Genomic DNA, 23,913 nt, shown 5'->3' with positions numbered 1-23,913 from the left:
TGTTTAGTCACAAATCCAATCTTCTCTCTTAGTAAAGCAAGCTGGGATCTCAGCAGCCCCATCTGTAGTACCTCATATCTCCATGGGGAGGAGTCTTAGAGAAAAAAACAAACAAACAAACAAAAAAAACCCACCTTATTTCCAAGGGGCAGATACAACTTTTAGGACTTGGAGGGAGTCCTGAACCAGATGCCCTATTTCAAAGGGATGGAAATGCAGCCAGGGGCAGTCCCTGAGACTTAGTCACCACTTTGCCCTTCTCACCATTCCCGGTTTCAGGGCAGACTTCTAAGGTGATGTCTGGAGCTGTTTGTGGCAGTTTAGATGTAGGTATGTGGTGGATTTCTGCAGTGGCACTTAGGATTTTCCCTTTCCCTGCTGCAGACTATCTTGACTGAATCATGACTTCCAGATGGACAAAGAGAAAGCAGAAAGAAGAGAGCAGGCATTGACCCATGAGCTGTCCTCGGTGATGCTGCCACATGTAGAGTATGCATGACTTAATGCAAGAAAACATCCAGTAAATTTCAAGAGCACTCAAATATAGAGACGCCAGCAAGCAAGTAACAGTGAACTGGTATGAATTGGTCCCTGCTTACCCTCTGGGCTCTTGTGATGTTTTGTTAAACAGATACTGAATTGAGTGCACGCAACGTCAAAGCAGCTGGAGTTTAAAAATTATGGCAGTGCTTGGGGAGGACAGTAATAAAAACATAAAAGTGTGTGTTTAGGGGAAGCAGAGAGGGACACGCATGGGCTCTGTCTGCGTTTTGTAAGGATGGTTCTTAGAATCACAGAATGGATTCATAGAATATCCTGAGTTGTAAGGGACCCACCAGGATCACTGTGTCCGATGCCTTGCTTCAGACAAGGCTGCCCAAAGAACAACTTTGTTTTTTTTTCCAAGAAGGACGTAAGAAACAACTCTGAAATGGCATCTGGCTGTCCCCAGAGTGCTTCCAGGGTGGGCAGAATTGGTGGAGAACAGTAAGGATAAGGAGGATGCTTTTGCCTTGGTGTGTTCCTTCTTTTTGGATCACACAGTTTCTTGCATGGGATAGTGTTGATGCTTTATAGAGCAGATGGAGCACACAGCAACGGGATCCAGATAGCCTGGAGGTCCTTGCTCTGCCTGGAACTGCCACGAAGATAATGTGACTGTTCCTGTGGAAGTTTTTTCTGATACCATATGAATAATCTGAGCCAGAAGTTTGTGGGGCTGATGGGGTGCTGTGTGTCTTCCAGTGGTGCTGTTCGGTGCAGCAGAGCCCCAGTACTGACAAAGATGAGCCTCCACAAAAGTTCAGCAGCATCCAAAGGGAGTTCTCATGTAGTGGCTTCTCATTCTGGGAGCAGCTGCAAGCCTAGCTGTGACCTCTCAAGGAGCTGCTGCTGTAGGGAAGGAAGCAGTTCAGCTGGTGGCAACTGGTGCTCTGCCTGCTGCCCCCTGAGATGCTGAGCCCCCCATGCAGCAGGTAGTGGCAGCGCCGAATTCTAGATGAACAGGAGGTATTCAGTTAAAAAAAGAGCCTGAGAATAATCTAGACTTTCCTGGAGAAAGGTGCTCTGGAAATATGAGAGTTGATCTAGGCCAGGATGTGTGATGATGCAGACATCTGAGTGCTAACAGAGTAATGTGAGAGACTAAAGTGTCCTGGAGGGCAGGAGCCAGGAGTCACTCATCAGTGAGCTTTGCTGAGCTTTCTGTGTTTTTGTTCGCTGCATGGAAGCTGGCACTGGCAATCCCACTGAGGAAAGGATGGCCACCAGTGAGTAGATACTGAGTGTGTCGATACATCCCATTCAGGGCTCTGTCGTTCCTGGCAGCAAGAGAGAAGTTGTAGACATTGAGAAACAGCCAAGTCCTTGAGGTGCCAGGGCAGCTCCTTGCAAAGAGGAAAGCCCTGTTAGCAGGGTCATTGGCTCTGAGACAAGTCCTAGACAAGGCCCATCATCCCCGTGCTGTGATTTGATATACATCCCAGTGTCTGTGGGAGCAGTAGATTGTCCTTCAGTAAACCTTTTCCTGACAGTCACCCTTCTTCCATGCTGCACGCAGACTCATGAAGAGGATTCAGTGCTTCCTCTCTGCCAAGAGCAGTAATGCTTCCACACAGGGCTCTGCACCATGCTCTCAGATGGGCTCAGGTTCTGCTAGCTGTGCACAGTGGTGATGACAGGCAGCACAGCTGGTCCTGCAGCTGCCTGCTCACCAGCAGAGCAGAGGCAGCATGGCCCTGCAGGGAACTGGTTGCACCCATATCGCAAAGTCACAGACCATAAGCCTGGCCTATGGTCCCCCAAGTGCTTGATGCGCAGGGTGTTCATTTTAGGTTTTAACACACATGTTTTGTGGGTTGCTGTGTAAGGCTCTCTGGTATCTGTAACCACCACATTCACTATGTCATATGAGATGCCAGCTGAACACCTATTCCATCATGCCTATGAGCTCTTTAATGCCAGCACTTTGCATAGGATCTGATGGATACAGAGAAGAGCTGTGCGCCTGGCCCATCTTGCCCACACCAATCTGCACTAGGGACATCTCTAATACAATGTGATGGAACAGTTTAGAGGTCTTCATGGAGGAGAGCCAAGGTGAAAACCATCCAATCGCCTTTGCTGACTGGCACCAAAGCAGCAAATTTCTCTTTCAGGTTTCATCTGCCAGGAAAGCTACTGCTTTTATGAGTGTCCTAGTTGTTGACAGATAAGGGCAGGGAAAGCATGGGGACGAGGAATTGAGCAATAAGCCTTTCTGCCAAGGAATAAACACTGTCAGGCGTGGGAAGTGCTGCCCTCTGTCTCCACAGGATGTTTCTTGCTCTCATTTCTCTTGGCAGAAAATTCATTTCCTCATCACCCCTCTCCTCCCCTTGTCTACTTTCAGCTGCAACTTCTCCTCCCCATCACTTCTCCACTTCTCTCACCACATCCTCCCAGCAAGCAGCAGACTCCCCTCACTCTCTGCATGGGCTGCATATGGACATGGTGGAAACACTGCTTTAAAATTCATCATCCTGAAGGAAAAGAAGTGAACTTAGGCTGCCACTGGTGATGCTGTGAGAAGGAAAGGAGGAAGGTAAATGCATGTTCTTCATTCCAGCTGAAATAGGGTGATTTTACTGCTGAAAAAGGGGGAGTAAATGCAGCCTTATGGGACTAGAAGGGGCAGATGTGCTGAGCTTTTCCGATGAAATTATTGAAATAGGGCCTACTCCTGAAAATAAGCAAAGAAAGTCATTGCAAAGGGGAAGTACCATGTTAACATTACCAATGAGAGACTTAATTTCTGTTTTAGAGTTAATACAGCAGTTTTTATGATAACCACCTTTGAAGGGTTTTTTTCTTTATTATGGTTTTTCCCCTGACTGTGTATCAGCATTTTCTTCCTTTCAGGCTATTCTTCTACTCTCATACAAGGCTCTGCAGGTCTTCACATGTTTTGGGACACCCATGTGTTTGTGTGCTGTGATTTGCGACAGTTGGAATCTCACTTGCATTCATGAGCATAAATGCACAGTTATTGCAAGAAGGCCAGGATTCTGAGGGTTAACCACTGAACAAAAAGTTTATTATAAAACTAGTGATGGTGGTATTTTATGAGGCTGTTCTTATAGATTGTGAAATAGGACCAGATAAGCTCTGACTTCTCCTTCCTACTTACTCTCTCTTCTGCTCTCTATCCTAATCAGGCTTCCTCTTCATTTCCCCAAGCCAGCTGCATCCTCAGTGATACCCTGACCATCTTTTCAGCTCAGGCAGGATCGGTGAACGTGGTCTCTACCTGGAGCTGTGAGCATCAGCTACACAAAAGTAATTTCCTTCAGTTTGACTCTCAGGACTCGTCTCTCCATCTGCAGCATTTCAGTCTTGTAGAATCAATGTGTTATAGAATGGCTTGAGTTGGAAGGGACCTTAAAGCTCATTCAGTCCCAACCCCTGCCATGGGCTGGCTGCCCCCCACCAGCTCAGGCTGCCCAGGCCCCATCCCACCTGGCCTTGAGCACCTCCAGGGATGGGGCACCCACAGCTCTCTGGGCAGCTGTGCCAGGGCCTCACTGCCCTCTGAATAAAAAACTTCCTTCTAACATCTCACCTAAATCTCCCTTTTAGTTTGAAACCATTCCCCCTTGTCCTATCACTATCAGACTGCATAAAAAATCAATCCCCCTCCTGCCTGTAAGCTCCCTTCAAGTTCTGGAAGGTTGCAATGAGGTCTCCCCACAGCCTTCTCCAGACTGAACACCCCCAGCTCCCACAGCCTGTCTTCATAGGAGTGCTCCTCGAGCCCTCACATCACCTTCAAGGCCCTCCTCCAGGTCCACTCCAACAGCTCTGCATTGGGCCTCACGAGGGCAGAGCAGAAAGGGACAGTCCCCTCTTTTGATGCAGCTCTTTGCTCACCAGAACAGCCCTTCTCCCCAGAACTGCTCTCAGGGAGTTCATCTCCCACTCAGCACTCTTTGTAAAACTTAGTAGGACCAGTTAGTTACTTTAGTTTAAGTAAAGACTATTTAGATGCAATCCCTTCGAGACCATGAATAAAATATATTTTCCTTCCACTTTTTTTTTTTTTCTTTTCTTTTTTTTCCCCCAGTGTGAAAGTTATAAAAAGCAATGTACTGAGTTATAAATGGTGGGTCTCCCATGAGTCCGGCTTTCGCATGGAGGGGTAGATCAGATCAGCTAAGAGGAAGCCAAACAAAACGGCAGAACCTGATGTTTTTTAATAGTGGAGTAATCCAAATCTTTGTTTTCAAGCAAGAGACGAATGCCTCCGTCAGATATTGTGTCTCTCTGGCTTCCTTGTTAATGCCTCCCTGAGCTGCAAACATTGGATGGCTTAGTGCTAAGTCTGGCTATCTGCAGGGTTAGCTGCAATGTAAACAGCATTGCATCAGGTCTTACTGGAGCTTTAGCCTAGTCCAGTGTACTGGACAGCCATGGGCAGCTGGGTACCCCAGTGGCAGGTTTTTAATTGTACAGAGGTGCTGAGCATTACCAGACCATTTGGCTGTGTTGCATCTCATTTTTGTCATCCCTGCAGAGGCACACAGTTTTTGTACTAAACTTCAAATCTTGCAAGAATATCTTTGCCTTTAGCTAAATTTCCATTTACGGTTTGCCTTTCAGGGGAGCTCATAACAACTCTTTTTTAAATTTTTTTTTATTTTTAATTTATGTAACTTTCTAAATCTGTTTAGGAGCTGAAAACCTGGCCAAAGCAAACATTGCCCCAGACAACATTCCTCCCCAGGCACAGGCAATGGAGGTGTGCAGTCAATAATGTTCTGAGGCTACCACAAGAACCTGTACAGACTGTCTGTTTACACCACATGGGCCAGAACTCCTGGGTGTTTTCACCCTTGTCTCTGGTTCTGACAGTTATCCAGCCATTTATTTTTGGTTATTGCTTTAAAGCCCTCCTTGGGAAAGCTCCTCCATAGCTGTACTTTCACTGTGTCATTTCTGTGTACGTGCTGCTAATGCTCTTTCTCTCAGTTACTGCTGCAGAGAAGAACAACTTTGAATAAAATGGGGCTGTAAGTCTTATTTAGTGGGGTGTGTGCTGATTTTAAGATTGCAGAATTTGGAAGATGGTACTAAACTGGGAGGAACTGTTAACTCCCTCAAGGGTAGAGAGTCCTTGAAGAGTGATCTTGGCAGTCACCAACCACATGAAGTTTGAGAAAAGCAAGTGCCAGATTTTACATCTGGGACAGGGCAACCCTGGTTATGTACGAACTGGGGTATGAGAGGCTGGAGAGCAGAAAGGAGTCTGGGGTTTCTGGTGACAGTAAGTTGAATGTGAGTCAGCAGTGTACCCTGGTAGCCCAAAGCCAACCATACCCTATGGTGCATCAGGCCCAGCACTGCCACTGGGTGAGGGAAGGGATTGCCCTGGTGGAACACACCATAGGAGGTGCAGTGGAATTACACATCACAGCCTGAACCAGCAGTTGAGCACTAGGTAAGAAGGCGTGGCTAACCAAGGGAGCTCAGGTGCAGGCAATGCACCTGAGTAATGAAAAGGAGCCTGGATCCCCCCCCTCCTCACTCTCATTTAAGGGTTAGCAGCCAAGGCAGCAACATTTCTTTGGATAGAGGTTGTTCTCCTCTTGAACTGCTGCCAGTCATTGGAAAATTGGAAGGGGTGAGCAAATTTTTTTTTCCTGCTATTACTCCATCAGGTTAGTATCCTGCTAGAAGGCACTGTTGTCACATTGTTTTGTCATACAGGAGGTGAGAGGAAGTAACGGTCTGCCTTCAGCTCCAGTGTTCCCACATTCTACAGCCACCGTAAACCATACTGAGATACTCAAAGCTGTTCTCAGGAAATCACTGGTTCTCAGTTACTCATCCCATGCATCCAGCCCAGAGATCTGGGTGAATGGGATGAATTGTGTGCACGTGCATAGCATCCCATAAAGACTGGTGCGAGGTTAGTGACTCACCATAAACCCTTTCCACTCAGACGCTGAGATTTTGCTTGTGCTGGGCTACAGTCAGGTCTGGCTGGGAGTAGTGCTCTCCAAATTTCTATGAAGCTGACTGCTGTCACCTGTTAGCATTATGCCAAAATTTGGGTTTGGGTCTCCTGACTTGGTGAAGTTTGTTGGAGGGCAGGGGTGACACAAGAGGAAGGTGTTTGGGGGGATCTGGCAAACGCTGAGGCTTCCAGGAGTTTTTTGACAGGTGCTACTTTTTAGAGAGAGGGAGGATGAACTAAGTCTGAGTCTGAACAAACCCAGAGTTGATCTCCAATGTAGTAGCAAGTATTTGCAGCTGAGGGTTAAGGTCAGTGGGTACAGTTGGAGGATGTGACGAGGTGAAAGAAGAGCACCTGGCCAGGAAGGTCTCTGCCAAGCAGTGAAGTCTCAGGGATCCTGTGAGATCTCAAGAGTGAGGGCTGAGATCCCTGGTGCCTGTAAAGGCCTTTGTTTGGAAGGGTGGAGTGGGGCAGTGTGGCCACAAACCAGCACGCTTTCTGGAGAGGAGGAAGCAGGATGTCTTCTGCACTGGGGAAGACACTGTGTGGCATTTTCAGTTGCTTCTCATCCTAAATAGGTGTGTTGGCAAGGTAATCCTGAATCTTTTGTTTTTATGTATGTGTTTTTCAGAGGAACTTTATCTCAGCTCTTCTGCCAGAACAAAGCACCAAAATGCAACCTGTGTCCCTGCACAGCCTTTCAGAGCTGGAAAGAGCCAGTTTGCAGGAGCTAGCCCTCTACCAGCTGCAAGAAAAGCTGCTTGTTGGAGATCTCAGCCTGGCTAAAGGTAGAGGATGGGAGAGGATGGCATCTGCCAGGGGAGGACTGAGGTCTGAGCCTTTAGTTCGTTTCACCCACACTCCCGCATTTCATAATATAGAAATATATAGTCTATAGATTGATATTTGTGACACTTCCACTTAAGAGTTTTGGTCCATTTTTTTGTTTGTTTTGTTCGTTTCCTGATTTGGTCTGAGCGTTGGAGGCTGAAGCAACCTTCTGGGGAGGGTTTGTGTGTTGATAGGAGTGTGAGAATATTACCCTGCCTTTGGTCCTCCTAATCCAAAACAGATGCAACATGATTTAGCAAGGTCTTCCAGCGGGGCAATTCCACTGGGATGGGGTAAGCTTTGTTTTGTGGATTAATGTTCAGCACAAAGCTCTGATGCTGAGATGGGGCTTATGCAAGACTAGAGGATATGCTTCTGAAATTAATGGGCAGATAAATATAGAAATTCCACAGAGACTATGGTCTTCTGTCCTGGCCTACAAAGAAATAAAGGCATTTTCTGGGTTCTCATAACTGCCTATGTTCCCTAACAGCTTAATGTCTAACCAACTAAGCACTATGAGCTGAGAATCAGTTGATTGCTTCTCAAATTGTACTTATAATTTAAATGGAGCCCAGATACAAATGCCTTCTCTATGCTCTGGGCCATATTTTGGCATCCCAGTATGGCAAAAGATGCTTATTAATCATGAGCTGTACGTGTAGTATCAGCAGAGCAGTTGGAAAGTGTGCTTGGGTTCTCCAGTCTCACTTCCCATTCACAGCATGGCTGTTGCCACCACTGATACAGGAGGATGGGGCTGGAGCCCCCCAGCTCTGGGGTGCTGCTATGGAGAAGGAGTTTTTTCTATCGCTCAGACTCATGTTGCATAGAAAGCAGGTGCCAGAATGTAACTGCATCTATTTATTCTGGGTGACATTCAAGTTTTGTTTCTTGTTTTATTACTATTTGGAATATTTTGGAACATTTCATTGCATGAAATATTTTCAAGAAGAGTGAAAGAGAAGAAAGTTCCCTTCTCATTCCCAGAATATCCAATCACCCCAGGGCTGCAGCAGCAGCCACTGAAGTTTCTTTCAGTCCCTGGGGCACTCTGTTCATAAACATTCTGCTGTCCCCAATTTGTTTGTTTTGAGCTGTTGTGACCCATTCTCAGTGATATCGTGCAGCAGGAGCTTCTCTACAGAACAACAGCAGGGTGAAAAGCAAATCAACAATTTCCTTCCGTGTCCTGCATTTTGTCAGTCAGGTTCCTCTCTTCCTGCATGATGAGCACAGGGAGTGTAAACTCCTGATCTCATCTTTGTGTGTGTTATGTATCTTATGTTCACTTGGTTTTTGAAGAAAGTGCTTTTCAGTGAATTCCTTTCTCCTTTATCCCTCAGCTTTCTACCTGCTATTGCCTTTTTTTTTTTTTTTTTTTCAGTTGGCTGGCTGGGAGTCAGTGTAAAAGATTAGATGAGAATTAGCTATGAAAGCACTGCACCTGCAACACTGTTCTCCTGAGTTGGTGTATTAAAGGGAGGTTCATAATGTTTGGAAGTGCCTGAATTTGGACTTCATTGTCTCCATTTGAGTACATTCACTTGTCTGTGCTTGTTCCCCAAAAACTGCCTACATGAAATTTCTTTGATAAATAGCTCTCTTTAATAAACAGCCGCCATATGATTGTTATTACTTCCCTCAATGCAAACATGTTCAGCATTTTCTTTAATCCCCTCCAGGAAGGGCATATGCTGTGGGGAACACAGGGTGTGTGAGCCACTCTTTGGGACAGTTTTGATACTCCCTGAGCTACTGTCTGTCTTCAGTCCTTGCCTCGTTCAGTCCCAACAAACTTCTGTAGCATTGCAGACTTCTAAGTAAATAGCCACTTCCAGGATGGCTCTTCTGAACCGCAGAAGAAACTTTTGATGGACACTGTAATCTCATTTTGGTCAATTCTGCAAGAACAAGTCTGTTGTTCAAGTAGGAGAAGACCAAAACAAGATGAAATCTCTGAAGGAGGTACAGCTACCAGTGAAAAGAAGTTGTCCTTGTCTCCCGAGTTTGAAGTAGGTCAAATGCATTACTCTGCCACAGAGATAGCAGCACATGCCTTCTGTAGGGGGGGATCTGTGTGGTTTCTTTACTATCTGCTGCCTCCTGGTTTGTTCCTGTTAGGAACGTTTGGATGGCTCCAGGAGTAGAGAGTTATTGTGACTGTATGTTTAAACAGTGGAGTTTTGCTGGCATTTTTTCTTCTATATCTGGGTAGTGTTTTTGGCTCCAGGTTGTTCTTCAACTTCTTGCTATTCATTTAATGAAACAAAACATACAGTGCTGTACAATGATTAATGTACACTGTGTTTTCATGTACATACTGTTCATATCAAAGCAGCTTCCTTCTAAATCTTACAAAATAACCCAAACATTTATACGAGCTGCATCTAAAAATAGAATTCTTAATAAATGGCAAAGGCCAGAGTAGGATGATGTGTTCTGGGAAGATTTAGAGTGATTAATGAATGAGTTTTCAGTTAATTGATGCAACTAAAAAAAAATGGTGACTGCTGTTCCTGGATTTGCATCTCTGGGGTTACTTAAGTGTAGGGCTTGGCTATCTAGGACCAAGATGGGATTTCTGGGTGATGTTTTGTCTAATTTTTTTGTTTATATTGTGTAAAAAAAAAAAAAAATCAGAAACAGTTATAGGGCTGTATTGCTGTATTCCTTTTCCTAGTGTTGAGACCAGACCTCTGAGTCTGAATTAAAGTAGCTTTCCCAGTCTTTAGGTGATGATGAGAACATCACTATTAATTCAGGATCACATGTAACATGACAGGATTTAAAGTGGTCAGAACACTTTTATTCTACAGCCTTTGGACAGCAAAAGCTTTTTCCACTGGCTTTTCATGTGCAAGAGCCTAAATGCTGGCTGCTGTCCGCAACATATCCCACACTCTCTATACTATTGCAGCATCAGGAGTGGAATGTGGGAAGCTGGGATGCCACCAAAAGATCAGCCGTGGTTCATTCTTTTTTGTAATGCCTATTAATTTGCTGCCTGCCTTGTATTTCATAAGCACTAACTAGCTTGCAGTTGTTATGCATTGCTGTATTACATGTCTTGCCTGGTAGCTGGGAAGGTGCAATAAGGTATGGTGTTGCCTTAAGCCATGCAGAAGGCTGGAGCAATTGCTGTGGCCACAGCAGAAATGCACAGAGAATGAAATGCAAGCAGGGATGGGAACACGTTATCCTGCCCCACACATGGGGCTCAAAGGTCTGGCCTTAATGCAGAAGGATGTGGGAAAGAGCCCCCACGGAGGGTTACTGCTCCCCACTATCATGCATGGGCAGTAATCTTCTATGATGTGCTCTACACCAATGAAGGCCTTCCTATGTGCAGCCTCATATACAGACAGGAGGCACTTCACTTCTGCAGCAAAATACTGGAACAGGTCGTGCTTTGCAGATGCCTCTTGCTGTTAGCCAGATAGGGGTGAGTCCCACACTTGAGTTGCTTTTAACCCACAGTTTAGTGCTATGGGATCCTGCAGTCCAGGTGTCAGGCTTCAGAGGGGCCCCTTCCTCCACTTCAAGAGGACAGTTGTCAGTTGAGGGACATGGTTTAGAGAAAACTATTGGTGATAGGTGAACTGGATGATCTTATAGGGTCTTTTCCAACCTTGATGATTCTATAATTCAATGACAGTAGTCCCCCACGCAGCTGATGCCAGTGTGCTGTCCTGCGTGGCCTGTAACATCACTGTGTCATGTCCACAGTATCCCCCTACCTGAAGGAGGTGCCTGTGGATGTGTTCTACCTGTGAGGGTGCAGAAAGGCAAATAGCTTCAACGTGGGACTGTGCCAAAGCAGCTTAATGATGCAGAATCTTTGTTCTTCTCCCCACAGTTGGACCTAGAGGCAGTAAATCTATCCGTCAGAAACTGGAGAGCTTTTCAAAGGAGAAGAAAGGTGAGAGCCTCCTTCTTATCAGGGTTTTGGTCACTACTCTCAGACAGAATGGGTGATTTTTAATGGGGCTGAGCCAGGAATCTGAAGTTAGCAAGGTGATTTGCCAGTGTTGCTTTGGTTTTCTCCAGAGTGTTGTGTAATGATGCATACATAACCAGGAAAGACTGTAGAAGGGTGTGTGTGTGTACAAATGTGTATGTGTAAAGGTGTGGGCTTGTCTACTTGTTCATTCAACTCCCAGTCTTGCTGTTTGAGTTCTGACTTTATTGTCCCTTGCAGGATGTAAACTAAAAAACTAGGAATAACAGAAGTCTAGTGCACAACCGGCTGGGAATGAGCACTTAATTTTCCTCACCAAAGCACAAAAAGTCCACTCAAGGAAATTTTGAGCAGCAATCTGATAATTTATAAAATGAATTTGTGGCTCATGCTCTGCTGCAAAACCCTTTGGTCCAGGGTGGCATGTATGCTGCAAGTAAGGAAAGGTCTTCTAGTATCCACAAGGAGTTGGGGGCGAGGGGGGAGGTGAATTATTTGTGGAAAAAGTCACATAATCACTTAGGTTGGAAAAGACTTCTAAGATCATCAAGTCCAACCATTAACCTAGCACTGCAAAGTTTACCACTGAACCATGTCCCTAAGCACCACATCTATACCACGTCTTTTAAAAAACTGGGCAGTGTGTTCCAATACTTCACAACCCATTCAGTGACTAATTTTTTCCAGGTATCCAACATAAACCTCCCCAGTGCAACTCAAAGGCATTTTCTTTTGTCCTATCTTTTTTTGCTTGGGAGACTGGCCCCCACCTCCAGCTTGATACCACTTTCTTTCAAGTAGTTGTAGGGAGTGATAATGTCTCACTCAAGTCTCCTTTCATCTAGCCTAAATAAGTTTCTTCAGCCACTCCTCATAAGAGTTGTACTTCAGAACCTTCACAGCTCTGTTGCCTTTTTCTGGACATGCTCTGGGGTCTTGATGTCCTTGTTGTAGTGAGGGGCCCAAAACTGAACATAGTGCTCAAGGGCAGACTCATCAGTGCTGAGCACAGAGGGATGATTACCTTCCTGATTCTGCTGGCTGACTATTGCTGATACAAGCTAGGATGCCATTGGCCTTCTTGGCCACCTGGGCACACTGCTGGCTCATGTTCCCCTGGCTGTTGACCAGTACCCCTGGCTCCTTTTCTGCCCAGCACTGTCATTAGTACCAAGACTGCCACCTCTGACATAGCTGATGCAAACCCTGTAGGAAACTGGAGATTATAATTTGTTTTGTATCAAATATGTCTGGTGACTTAAAATCTATGCTTCATAGATGGTATGGTGCCTTCATAGGGTTGCAACCAATAGAAGAAAAGGAAGTTCAGAAAAACTGAGACAAGTTGCAACAAGCATGTTGAGGAAGACTACCTTTGTTGCCATATTCCCTGCATCTCCTTCCTCTTCCTTTTGCATGTTGTCTTTCACATGGAGCTCTCCCCACTTAGCTCCCATACTACCCAGCATTCTGAGTCCCATCACAGCAATGTCCCAGTCCTTTTCAAGGACGGCAGCTCCCCTTGGTTTTGCTCTGGCCTACTTGGGATGTTTCTGTGCCTGCTTCCTATGAAAATGGAGGAGAAACTGAGAACAGAGAGTGATAGTTGCAGGTCTGCCATCTTGAACTCTAGCTGCATGTCTCCTTTTCATGTACTGAATCAGTTTTGCATGCAGTACTGCTTACACTCTTGCTGGTCGTTACTATTATGGTAGCATGGTATTCTCTTCTGTGAGTTAATTATTTTACCTGGACGTGCACATGTGTTCTTGGCAGCTGGCTTGTGCTGCCCTGGTTGTTTTTCAGTGGTAACAATACTTTCTGTGTCTCCCGTGTTTTTTTCTTAGACTGCTCTCCTCAGACCTTTGGGATCCCACTGTGCCAAGTCATTGCCAATGACCGTGCAAACAGACAACTGCAAGAAACAGTGAAGAGCAGCCGCCGGCTGTGCGTGGAGGTGGAAAAAACAGTGACAAACTTTCGTGCTCAGATGCAGAAGAGATCCCCGCTGGGCAGGGGCTGTTTGCTGGTACCTTACGAAGTGTTCCCTGAAGAGCCTCTTTCCCCAGATTTTCCTGACCATAACTCTTCTTGGAGTCAGCGAAGGGTATGATTGCAGAAATGAGCTAACCTCTGTGGCAGACTCATTGTGATAGTATTGCTGGCTGGGGGAGGCTCAGGCAAATGTGATGGCTACTGTTCATGCACTCGGGGACTAATGCTACAAGTGCATGAACAGTGCTAGAAGAGATGGGCTATGAGGAGTGGGCCAGCCTATACTAGCTGTTATGGAGCCTCGGAGCTCAGGAAAGCCAAGGTCAGCAGAAGCACAAGGCCAGATTCCTACTACAGCAGATATGAATGGGAGTAGATTCATCAGTAGCGTAGATTTTTTCATACCCTCCATTGCATAACATTGTCTTGAGCAGTACCACCATCTGTTGTGTCAGATTTTTGGCAATGTAGCAGTTAGGGACAGGACCTCACATTTTCTGAACTCCCATCAGAAATTGATTGTTGATGGTGGGTCCTGCTGGCTCCCTGGTCACAGTGCAGGGTGAGACCCTTCTCACTGCTGGAGGAGCAATGATGCTGAGGTCTTCTGGTCTGCTTGTAGTGTTTGACTGTCTTTGCACCAAAAGGCAAGGAAGGTGGTGCAACTGGCCAGCACCTTGGCCACCTTGGCTTTAGTTCTGTTTTTTTTTGTGAGAGGATGTACATAGTAACTTGGATTAAGTTTGCTTCCTTTCTTTGGAGTAGAGACCCATCTCTGTCACATCCCTGTAAATCCTGGTGTAGAGAAACTCCAATGAAGGTGATTAAATCCAGTACATTGCATAAAGATGGCAGGTTTGGGGATGTTTCTTCTTTCCCCATGTCTGCATGCAGTATAGGCTATGTCCCAGTAGGAAGGCTGTTTTTAGAAACACCTCTAGGAACAGTGCACATAAATGAAGGCACAACAGTTGAAATGTGCCTCTGTGATTCTGTAACAACCCAAGTTAGACTCATTGTGGACCTCTATATTCATTCAGAGGCCATGCTTCTCTTTGTCACTAACTTCTGTGGTAACAACCACGGTGGTGTACTGGGGTCCTGTGGGACAGTTCCTGCCACCTTGTGAATCACCTCTGCTTCATCTCAGGGAGCCATGTCTGTGGACTGCATCACTGAACTGAGTGGCAACAGTTCCAAGCTGCTGGAGGCACTGCAGTTGTCACATCCCCATGAGCTGGATCCACGGAGGAACTTGGGCAAGAAAAAGATGCTAAGCCTCAACCCCATCACCTGGCAGGTCCCACGGATTGTGGACAGATGTTGCAAGCACATTGAAACATATGGTAAATAAGGATTTCCCTCCAGCCAGATGACCAGTCCCATAGTAGGATGGTAAAAGCCGTTGTAAGTGCTGGGCCAGGGCTGTTTGGCCTGGCAGTTCTCAGAGAGAAAAGAAGGCAGCAGATTTCTAGGGCAGAATGCACTGCTGAGCAGTCACCTGGGGAGAGTTCTCCAAGCTGGGGGTAATCGCTGAACTGAGAGGTGAATGTCACCCATGGGTATCAATCAACCCATTCCTAGTGTGCTCCCTTGTAAATCCAATTTATAGTTTGGAGTGACTTTAAGGTTAGATCTCCTCCCTGAGCCACAGATAACCCCAGCAAATCTTATAGCTCCCAAACCTTTCTTCTTATTCTCTCTGCCAAGAACAGAGAAAAACATGCTGCCTCATGAGCAGGGCAAGATAACTGTTCCCATGATGTTAACGTGCCCTGGTGCTACAAGGTGCTGTGGGAATGCAGAGCACTAACTTTCTGTCTCTCAGGTCTCCAAACGGTGGGCATTTTCCGGGTTGGGAGCTCCAAGAAAAGAGTTCAGCAGGTAAAATGAGGCACTCACTGCATCCTTTCTGCATTTTCATATCCACGGGATAAATGCTTGTATGGGAGGTGAATGAATGAAGCAGACACTGGCATATTGAGATCTAAAATATCACAAGAATATACTGGAGAACAAACAATCTGTAACCTGTTGAGTCCTTGGCCCAGTTCTGGATAGCAAGCTTCATCTCTCCAAGCTGCCTTTAGCAGTTAAGCCTCATTCATCTGATGGCACTTCAGAGTTCCCTCTTGTCAGTAGCAAGCCACTCTTGGGTTCTGGCATGCCTCCTTTCATCAGCTCTGTACAAGGAGCTTTTTTTGACAGCGTGACTGTTGGTTTTATTCTTCTCATTTTCACCTTCAAGCTGAGAGAAGAGTTTGACCATGGACTGGATGTCTTCTTGGATGAGCATCAAAGTGTTCATGATGTTGCTGCTCTGCTCAAAGAGTTTCTTCGTGACATGCCAGATTCACTGATTCCTAGGGAGCTCTACGCAGCCTTCCTCAGCACAGCCTGTAAGCACTCAGAGTGCATTGCTCTCTTTCTGCACAGTCCACCCGTTACTTCTCATTTTGTATGGGAAAAAAGGGAATTTTCTCCTTGTGCATTCACCAGGCCCCAGCACAGTTCAGCTTGCTATGCAGTATCTCAGCCCAGTGGTTTCCACTCTTAAGGGTGTCTTTGCAAATGTTCTGTCCAGGTCCACCTACCCTCCATAGTTAGGGTGACTGCATTTTTAGACCGTCTCCACTGCTATTACTCTCATACCTTCTTGGTCTGGTTCGTCATCTCTTTGTCTCTCTTTCTTCTCCTTTCCATCCTTTTCTTCTCATATTTGATAATTCTAATCCTGGATTCACTGTTTCCACATCAATAACTAGATTATAGTCTCACTGGCCTAGGACAGTCTTTGGCCACGGTCTGCACAGTATTAAATGCAATTACATCCCTGCATAGGCAGGATGAAATACTGGCTTTACTGATTTATTGTAAAGGGTAGAACCTGTCTGGCTCCCTCCACAACTTGTTACTGCAAATTAAAGTAGAACTGTCCAGCTGGAGATATATGTCTAGCAGACTGGGAACTGCACTAAACAATGACCTTCTCTCTGTCCAGCCATGGAGGGCCCACAGCAGCTGGCTGTGCTGCAGCTGCTGCTCTTCCTGCTGCCCCCCTGCCACAGTGACACACTGCACCGTCTCCTGCAGTTCCTCAGCAAGGTGGCACGGCATGCTGACAACTCTTGGGGCCCCAATGGCCAGGAGGTAAGGCTCATACACAAAGCTCAGCTCTATGGCAAAGGATTGTTTAAACTTTGTTGATGAAGATCCTGCAAAAGTAATTGCAAACTTGGCATAATCCTTTGACACCTGGGGCTTGCAATGACTCTCTCCTGTGGATACTCTTGAGCCAGCCAAAGGCTAAGGAGTTTTGTGCATTTTTAATTCATCTGAATAGAACAGTGGCTAAAGGTGATATTCCAGGCTGGCCTATACTGCACACTTGATGCTACTCTGTCATACCGGTAAGGTTCTGGAACGGGTTTTGTTTTTACAGAAACTAGGGCAGGCAACATTTTAAAGCAAAGGAAGAAAAACCAGGAAAAGATAAAACATGTATTTTCAATTAATTTCCTTCTCTGTGGTGAGTCTAATTTGCTCTCAGTTCCGTTTTTCTGGTTTGCAGTAACCCCAGGCTTTTCCAACTCCAACTGTCATGAGGAACTTATCATGATTCACTGAGGTTGATTTTGGTTTCTCTGGACAACTTGAGCTCTAGGGCTCCTCGTGATGCAAAGAGATTGGTTTTGTCCCAAACTGTAACATGATGTCATCTTCTTGTACAGCTTGTCAAAGTGAGTTAGGTGGGAATGATGCAAAGAAAGGCTGCACCACGCAGCCTTGAGGTTAGCCCTATGTTCAGAAAAGACTGAGCTGGACCCAGGTCAATTTTTTTTTGTCACTCAATAGCTCGTGTTCCTGTGAGGCTATCCTGGGATATTGCATGCTGCTGCATCTGCAATTCTCCTTTGTTCTTGCTTACTAGATTCCTGGGAATAAAATGACAGTTTCAAACTTGGCCACTGTCTTTGGTCCCAACATCCTTCAGAAAGAGAGGCCTGGAGAAAAAGATGCTGGAGCCATGAACTTTGAAGACAGTACAGCTATCATACTGGTGGTTCAGAGGCTGATTGAACACTACCAGACCTTGTTCACGGTAGGTGAAGCTTTCTCATATCATCTTCTCTAGACCTTTTCTTCTCTGAACTCTTTCCTAATGGTTGTACGAAGATATACTCACAGCCCCACTTAACAGCAAGTGACTCGAGGTGACTTGCAGAAATGTGATTCATTCCTCATGGTACATGTAAATATTAATTTGGGATGGGTTGTTACTGGTCTCATAAAGACTGAGCTGAGGGCGATACCACAAACAGCTCATAGAATCCCACTGATTCATAGATCCCATCTTTTCTGTCACTTTCTACCCACACAAATAACTCCTTTGGGACAGGAAACAACCAGCCAAAAGCTGCTGGAGTGGCACCTCAGTACTGTTTCTCTCTCAGGAGTCCCAGTGAAGGAAGAAAAAAGGTTGGACTCCTAGAAGGAAGGAGCTAGAAGGTGATGGTGGGAGGTTCAGATATTCTAACCTCAGGCAGATGATGGGAAAGAAGTAACAGTAGGCTGCCATGAGCAGTGTCTGTCCATCTCTCCTAGGTCTCTCCAGAAACACAGCATGACATCCTCAGGAGACTGTTTCAGACAGACCCCGATGTCATTGACTACCTTTTGCGCAGGAAATTCAATGCTGTGCTGTAAGTCTCACTCAAGATATAGCTGGAGGGCACCCACCTGCCCAGTATAGTCACAGCCATTGCACTGCTGGCAAATCAACGCAAATCCTGCTGATTCTTCATACACTTCATCACCCTTTTTCGTGTTCCATCTGCCAATAACACCTTCTATGAGGTGAAACATCATGGTTTCTCTCTGTCCCTTGGAGCTTCTGTTTCTATTTCTCCTTGATCTCTGTTTTGCTCTCTCCATTAATGAAGTCTTTCCTGCCTCAGAATTTCTCCACTACACTTTTGTTGTGTGTATCTACACATCCCTTGTCCTGCCACACTCCCAGTCCCCCCACTGCTCCATGCTCGACACTGGTGTGTGCTGCGTTTTCACTACCTGCATCACTATCTACCTCCAAACTTCCTTCATCCTTGGTGTTGTCTGCACTTCTGCTTATTTTTGGCCCCTCCTGCATGCATGTAAGTAGGCATGTGCCTGTATCTGTTTATGTGACTGCCAACTATGTTTGTACATGTGCTCCTTTACTGCAAGATAGGGTAGTCCCATAGAAGGCCAGAACTTGAGCTTGTGTTTTTCCTTGTGATTAAGAAAAAGGGTTTAGAAGGACCCTGTACCTCATGGGCTGGGCCTTTATCATGTCGTAACACAGGGAGGTACTTTGCTCCCCTGTGATTTGAAGGAGGACTTGCTCACCAACCTTCAGTTTCCTTATAAATCCAGGCTCTCCTTCAATGTACACAGAATGTGTGAAATGGTTTCCTGGAGCAGTGATCTTACAAGTAGTCTCTGCCACTGCTCCTTGTCTTACTTCACATTCCTATTGGTGCTGGTCAAAGAGATGACAAACATTTGGGGTCAACATCTCTCTTTTTCTATTTCTTCCTTTTTTAGGCAAACAGAAAGTGAGAATTCAACAGAGGAGCATACTCCAATCCTGATGCCTGATCAGACCCTGGAAAGCAACTCACTCTCAGAGCTGTACAGCAACATCTCATTCCTGAACTTGAACATTGGCATCTAGCCAGACCTCAACACTGCCTTCCATGGACAAAACTGGGCAACATTTCCACTACAAAAATATGTTCTCTATCCTACTTTGGAGGAGCGGAGAACAGAAGGGTGCATGAATGTATGCAAAAGTACCTTTGCTAACTGTAGGCATGCAAAAATGGTACTGGTGTAGTCAGTTCTGCAGCAGAATGGATTTTCAGTTACAGCTTCGTTGCCTGTCAGCTCACAAGGATAGGGGTGGGAGAGAAGCAGCTTGGGCTGAGACCCACTGGGCATGACTGGCCTGAAACACAAGTGAGTGGAGACTGCTAGTAGGGCAGTAAGGATGGAAAAATGCAGTTCAACTTCATGCAGTCTGTACTTGGATATGCCACTCACCTTGTGTTGTCCTGTCACCGCTTTGTGCAGAAAGATATCTCAGAGCTGAAGAAATGACCATAACCCAACAGCACCGCTATTGCAAAGATCTACAGTGTGCCATGTTCAGAAAGAATCATGGATATATGTATATTTTTAAATTTTGATTTCAGGTTTCCAACTGCTAATTTTATAGATAGAAAACACAGTATTGACCACAAAATATATAGGTAGTGTAGTACAAGGGAAAAGTATACTCTGAACATCTTTATTCCTTGAATAATATTCAGTAAGTAGATCTAATGTATTATAATGTATTACGGAAATTGAGTGTCTCGTGACCTTTGGCTGATAAATGTCTGGTTTGTTTTTTCCTCCATCTGAGGCATTGGAAGGCACTGCAAATTACATGCAAATGTATGTTTTTAGCTGATGGGATAAAATGAAAGTTATCAGCAAATATTTTCTGCGGTTTTCTTTCTACTTACTCTGCTAGACATGGCTGGTGGCCCCTTCCCCAGTAAACCCCTGGGTTGGGCTGTCCTTAGGTGAAACAGCAGCTGAAGGTGGGGTGCTATGGAAAGCCTTCCCCAGACCTTCAGGTAGGCCTGATCCACAGCCAGCGTAACACAGGATAAAGCTGCCCATGGTGTTCCCAGGCTTGTTCTTGCTTTGTTCACACAGCGGATATCTGGAGGAGGGGAAGCTCCTCTTCTGAGATCAGTTAATCACATGTGGAAGGCCAAACTTTCAGCAAGCACAGGACAGAATGTCCCAGTGAACAAGGAGTAGGGGCTGAGGCAGAATTTGAGTCTGCAGGGAAGAGTGATGTAAATACAGATCTAGAGGGTGTGCTTGTTTTCTAGTTGCTAGATTAGAAGGCAAGGCTGAAATAAAGGAGCATAGGATGGGGAATGACTTTAGATTTGCAAGTTCTTTGAATGAATCTGTCTTATCTAACAGTTCTGTCTTGTCTTCAGGTAAAGGCTTATGCTCTGGAAGTGATACAGCTTTGGGTATTGGAAGCCTTTCGGAGGGTTAACTGTGTCATGCCATGATATGATGAAAATGTTTACCTTTGTGCTCCTGACAGATTCTGACCTCTTCTAAAGGCTGTTTTCCTGATATGGTACAAAGATGGCATATGTGGAAAGAGAGGTCACAGACAAGGAGACAACAATGCTGTAAACTGTGCACAGAACACTTTTTGTCTTTTATCTGTTTTTTGAGATAATGAATTTTATATTCTCTTGGCCTGAAATGTCAATGATTGTATTCACCATTAAGGCTTTGCTTCCAAGAAAATGCAGAGTGCCAAGAAGAGGGCAAGCACATAGGAAGTTAAGAGATGTGGTGGGAGAACAGATGCCTAAAGGAGTGTTGATATAGAGAACTAGGACAGACAGGTAGGGAAGGAAGATGGGTAAAGCTGGAGTGCAGCAGAACAGGAAGGAGGCAGGGTATGAGATATGCTGGTATTTTTTGGTGCTGGGGAAAGAGGGATCTGGTGTCACAGCTCCTCTCTTTTGGAAACCCTGAAATCAACTGCAAATCTATTACTTATTCTGGAGATAGATCATGAGATACACAATGATACTTATTTTCTTTGAACTGTGGAGAAATTGAGTGGATTTAACTCAGGGCACAGTTTGCCCAGCTCCTTTTGCTACTTGTCCTATAGGTCTCTGCTGACCTGACGTGTTACGTTATATTTAGGCAGCACTGAGTTTTTCCTGTGTGATGGAAACTTCTGGTTAGTAATTAATTTTATCTTACCTCTTTGAGTTCATATACAATTTGAAACTCCTCCAAATGCAGTCTTTGCAGGAAACTGATTAAACTTATCTGTACAGAAGCTCCCATCCCATCAGAAGCACTCCCTCATCAGCACTGCCACCCACTGACGTATGGAAATATTTTTTGTTTGCTTGTTGCTGTAGTTTGAATGTCTTACACTGCCATGTTGGGTAGAAGCTGATGTACTTCGCACCCCTTCCTCTCCACAAAATGGCTGAAAAATAGAAGACTACTTTTGAAAAGGAACAGTGCCTGAGTGCTTGACAGAACTGTGCCTTAGGGATAGCAAGGAGAGGTAGCATGTTGGGACTAGAGATGAATTGCCAAAGGAAGACCAAAGTCATCTGGGGTTTTCACAGCCCAGATCCTCTTGCGCACTCCACACAGCGGTTGCACCACCTGGCAGCTGTTTGAGAAATGCACTGCACAGGTCCCTGCACGAGATGTGCTGTTAATGCTGAATTTCCATGTAAGGTTATGGTCATGTCCTCCCACTTCCAAGTTTTTGAGTGAGTTGAAGCTTTCTCAGCATAATTGAATTAATTTAAGGATGTTTTGATGTGAGGAGAGATGACTAAATGCGTGCTACTAGTTTCACTGATAAAATCTTTTTTCCTAGGACTAATGGCAGGTATAGGCTTAGTGTGTGTTCAGTGGTAGAAACAGAGCTAGGGTTAATTTTAGGTTAGGACTGATAGGGATTAGTAATGGGATTAGGGTGACTATGGGGTTGAGATAGACTAAATATTTGGGCCTTTTCTGATGGAAACAGTTTGTATATCTCTGCATGCTCAGGTGAAATTTGTGACCACGGGAAAACACTTTGGGGTCATGCAAACAACAGAAGTAGGTTTTCATTACGGATTAAGCTTTGTTTTGTGGGCATAATTAAAGTGCAGACCTGTGTGCTCCAGCACTTCCCTCACAGCTCAGTTCATGTGTCCCACACTTGTCATTGCAATGCTTGGCTTTGGCCATCCTTTTTAGCTTCAAAACGATTGTTAATGAATACATGATCTTTCTGGTACCAGGCAGGGAGAGAAGATATTCCACCGTAGCCTCATCTGTCCAGTGCATGATACCTGCATAGGGTACTGCATCTTTGCAGCTGCACTGCTTGGGTTTGAAATCTTGCTTTGAAGAGGTCTTTTTCCTGTGGATGGGTACACTCAGAATAGATGGGGAAGCAGTACCCAGAAAATAGCAGGCTAAAGAAGGATGAGTGTGCTGAGAGATAGCTGGTGAAAGCCTCCCACGAATCCAGAGATTAGCAATGCTGTTGACTCTGCAGGAACAGATAAACACAGGATGCCATGAGTTTGCTAAATGCTCCTGGGGCCATCAACACTGTCAGGCAGCCAATGGCCAGCTGTGCAAGCAGGATCATATCCAAGAAGGCAGCAGAGCAGCTGGTCTGTGCCGACAGATGCAGGATTATACCTGGTGCAAAAGCAGACCCTTTGGGGGACCTTTCAATTTCTTCCTGAAAGCCTTTGGCACATCAGTGAGACTATCTTCAGCCAACAGCCAGCATTGGTCTTGCTGTCCCCACGGAGTGTGAGTGACAACTTATCTTGTGTCAGCCACAACAGCTTGAGTCTGTTAGCAGCACTAATGAGGATAAGGTCTTCTAGTAACCAGTGCCCTTGGTGGCTCAGGGCAGGGGTTTTACGGCAGTTGGACACCATTTCCATGAAACCCTCAAGAGACGGCACTGGGAGGGAAACAGATCCTCAGTTTGGGAGAAGTGGTTACAAATATTCATAATTTTGACTTCAAGAAAAAGCAGATATCTGTCTTTAAATGGACATAAGGACACTCAAATCATCATGCCCATGTGACACCTGAGTCATCATATTTTTGTCACATTGAAATATGAAGTGTTGGACACGTGGGGAATAGATAGGCAAGTTTTGCTTAGTGCAGCAGGTTGATGGGATATCCTGGGAAGGGCTGTCCTAAAGGAGTGTCATGTACGGGATTCCCCGGTGACTGCGTAACACATCTGGTGGAGGAGGTTACAAAAGAGGCAAAGGAAAGACACAAGTGTGCAGTGGTAACAGTGGCAAGCTGAAGCTTGAAGATGCCAGCAAAACACCAAATGAGAAGTGCTTTGGGGAAATACATTGCAGAGCCAGACCAGGTTTGAAGATGTGAGTGACATTCAGGCTGTGTGTTTGGCTGACAGCTGACACCAGAGTAGCATCGAGCAATCAATGTGCCTGGCCCCTTTGGAAGCCATGCTTAAAAGCAATGAAAAGTTCTCTATGCCCTGTAGAGGCACCCCGGCAGACAAGCTGGTTGCACTCAGATTCATTTCAAACGTGTGCACAACGCACACCCTGTGTTTCATGTGCTGCTCCCCACGGGCCAGGGGAAGAAGTGCATTTTCAAAAGCATCACTATGTGGGGCACTTAATTCTAGTTCTTGATTATGTTAACCTGAAGGTGATGGCTATGATGAAACACTATTTGCTTTGCTTTGCAAGAAAATTCCTTTTAAAGTTTGCTTGCCAAGCACTGTATTAGAGGACAGCGGCACTGAGGGTTCACTGAGAAGCAAGTAGTGGCTGTCCTTTGCAGCCACTGCAGAGAAATGCACTTTTCAAAGATTAATTATTATTTTTTACAGGAAAAAAAAAAATCTCTTTTAGTGTAAGGTTCTTCCACTGCATGCAAGGCTTGAAACTTCACTGGCAGGGGATAAACACTGGGATGTTGCTGAAAGCTCCACATGAGGGCAGCTGTCACCACTTGTCTCTGTAAGTGCGCT

General features: G+C 45.4%; 1 protein-coding gene across 4 annotated transcripts in view; it reads left to right on the top strand.

Annotated features, from left to right (window-relative positions):
* LOC116229690 (rho GTPase-activating protein 6-like) overlaps nucleotides 1-23,698 on the top strand; it is a 28,362-nt gene extending 4,664 nt beyond the window's left edge. The window contains exons 2-13 of one of the 4 annotated variants that reach the window (XM_090150231.1): nucleotides 385-577; nucleotides 2,891-3,082; nucleotides 7,125-7,281; nucleotides 11,184-11,246; nucleotides 13,133-13,392; nucleotides 14,431-14,626; nucleotides 15,109-15,164; nucleotides 15,529-15,679; nucleotides 16,282-16,430; nucleotides 17,212-17,382; nucleotides 17,886-17,983; nucleotides 18,867-23,698. In XM_090150231.1, coding sequence (XP_090006357.1) covers nucleotides 7,167-7,281; nucleotides 11,184-11,246; nucleotides 13,133-13,392; nucleotides 14,431-14,626; nucleotides 15,109-15,164; nucleotides 15,529-15,679; nucleotides 16,282-16,430; nucleotides 17,212-17,382; nucleotides 17,886-17,983; nucleotides 18,867-18,996 — 1,389 coding nt within the window. In that variant the 5' untranslated portion in view covers nucleotides 385-577; nucleotides 2,891-3,082; nucleotides 7,125-7,166 and the 3' untranslated portion in view covers nucleotides 18,997-23,698. Of the gene's footprint in view, nucleotides 1-384; nucleotides 578-2,747; nucleotides 3,083-6,054; nucleotides 6,158-6,243; nucleotides 6,446-7,124; nucleotides 7,282-11,183; nucleotides 11,247-13,132; nucleotides 13,393-14,430; nucleotides 14,627-15,108; nucleotides 15,165-15,528; nucleotides 15,680-16,281; nucleotides 16,431-17,211; nucleotides 17,383-17,885; nucleotides 17,984-18,866 lie in introns of those variants that run through there. The other 3 variants (XM_031594338.2, XM_031594339.2, XM_031594337.2) reach the window with 3 other exon arrangements.
* The last annotated feature ends 215 nt before the right edge of the window (nucleotides 23,699-23,913 follow it).

This window comes from Phasianus colchicus, chromosome 14 (assembly GCF_987193195.1).
Source record: "Phasianus colchicus chromosome 14, bPhaCol1.hap1.1, whole genome shotgun sequence".
Classification (NCBI taxonomy): Eukaryota; Metazoa; Chordata; class Aves; order Galliformes; family Phasianidae; genus Phasianus; species Phasianus colchicus.
This window is presented reverse-complemented; position numbering and strand designations above follow the sequence as displayed.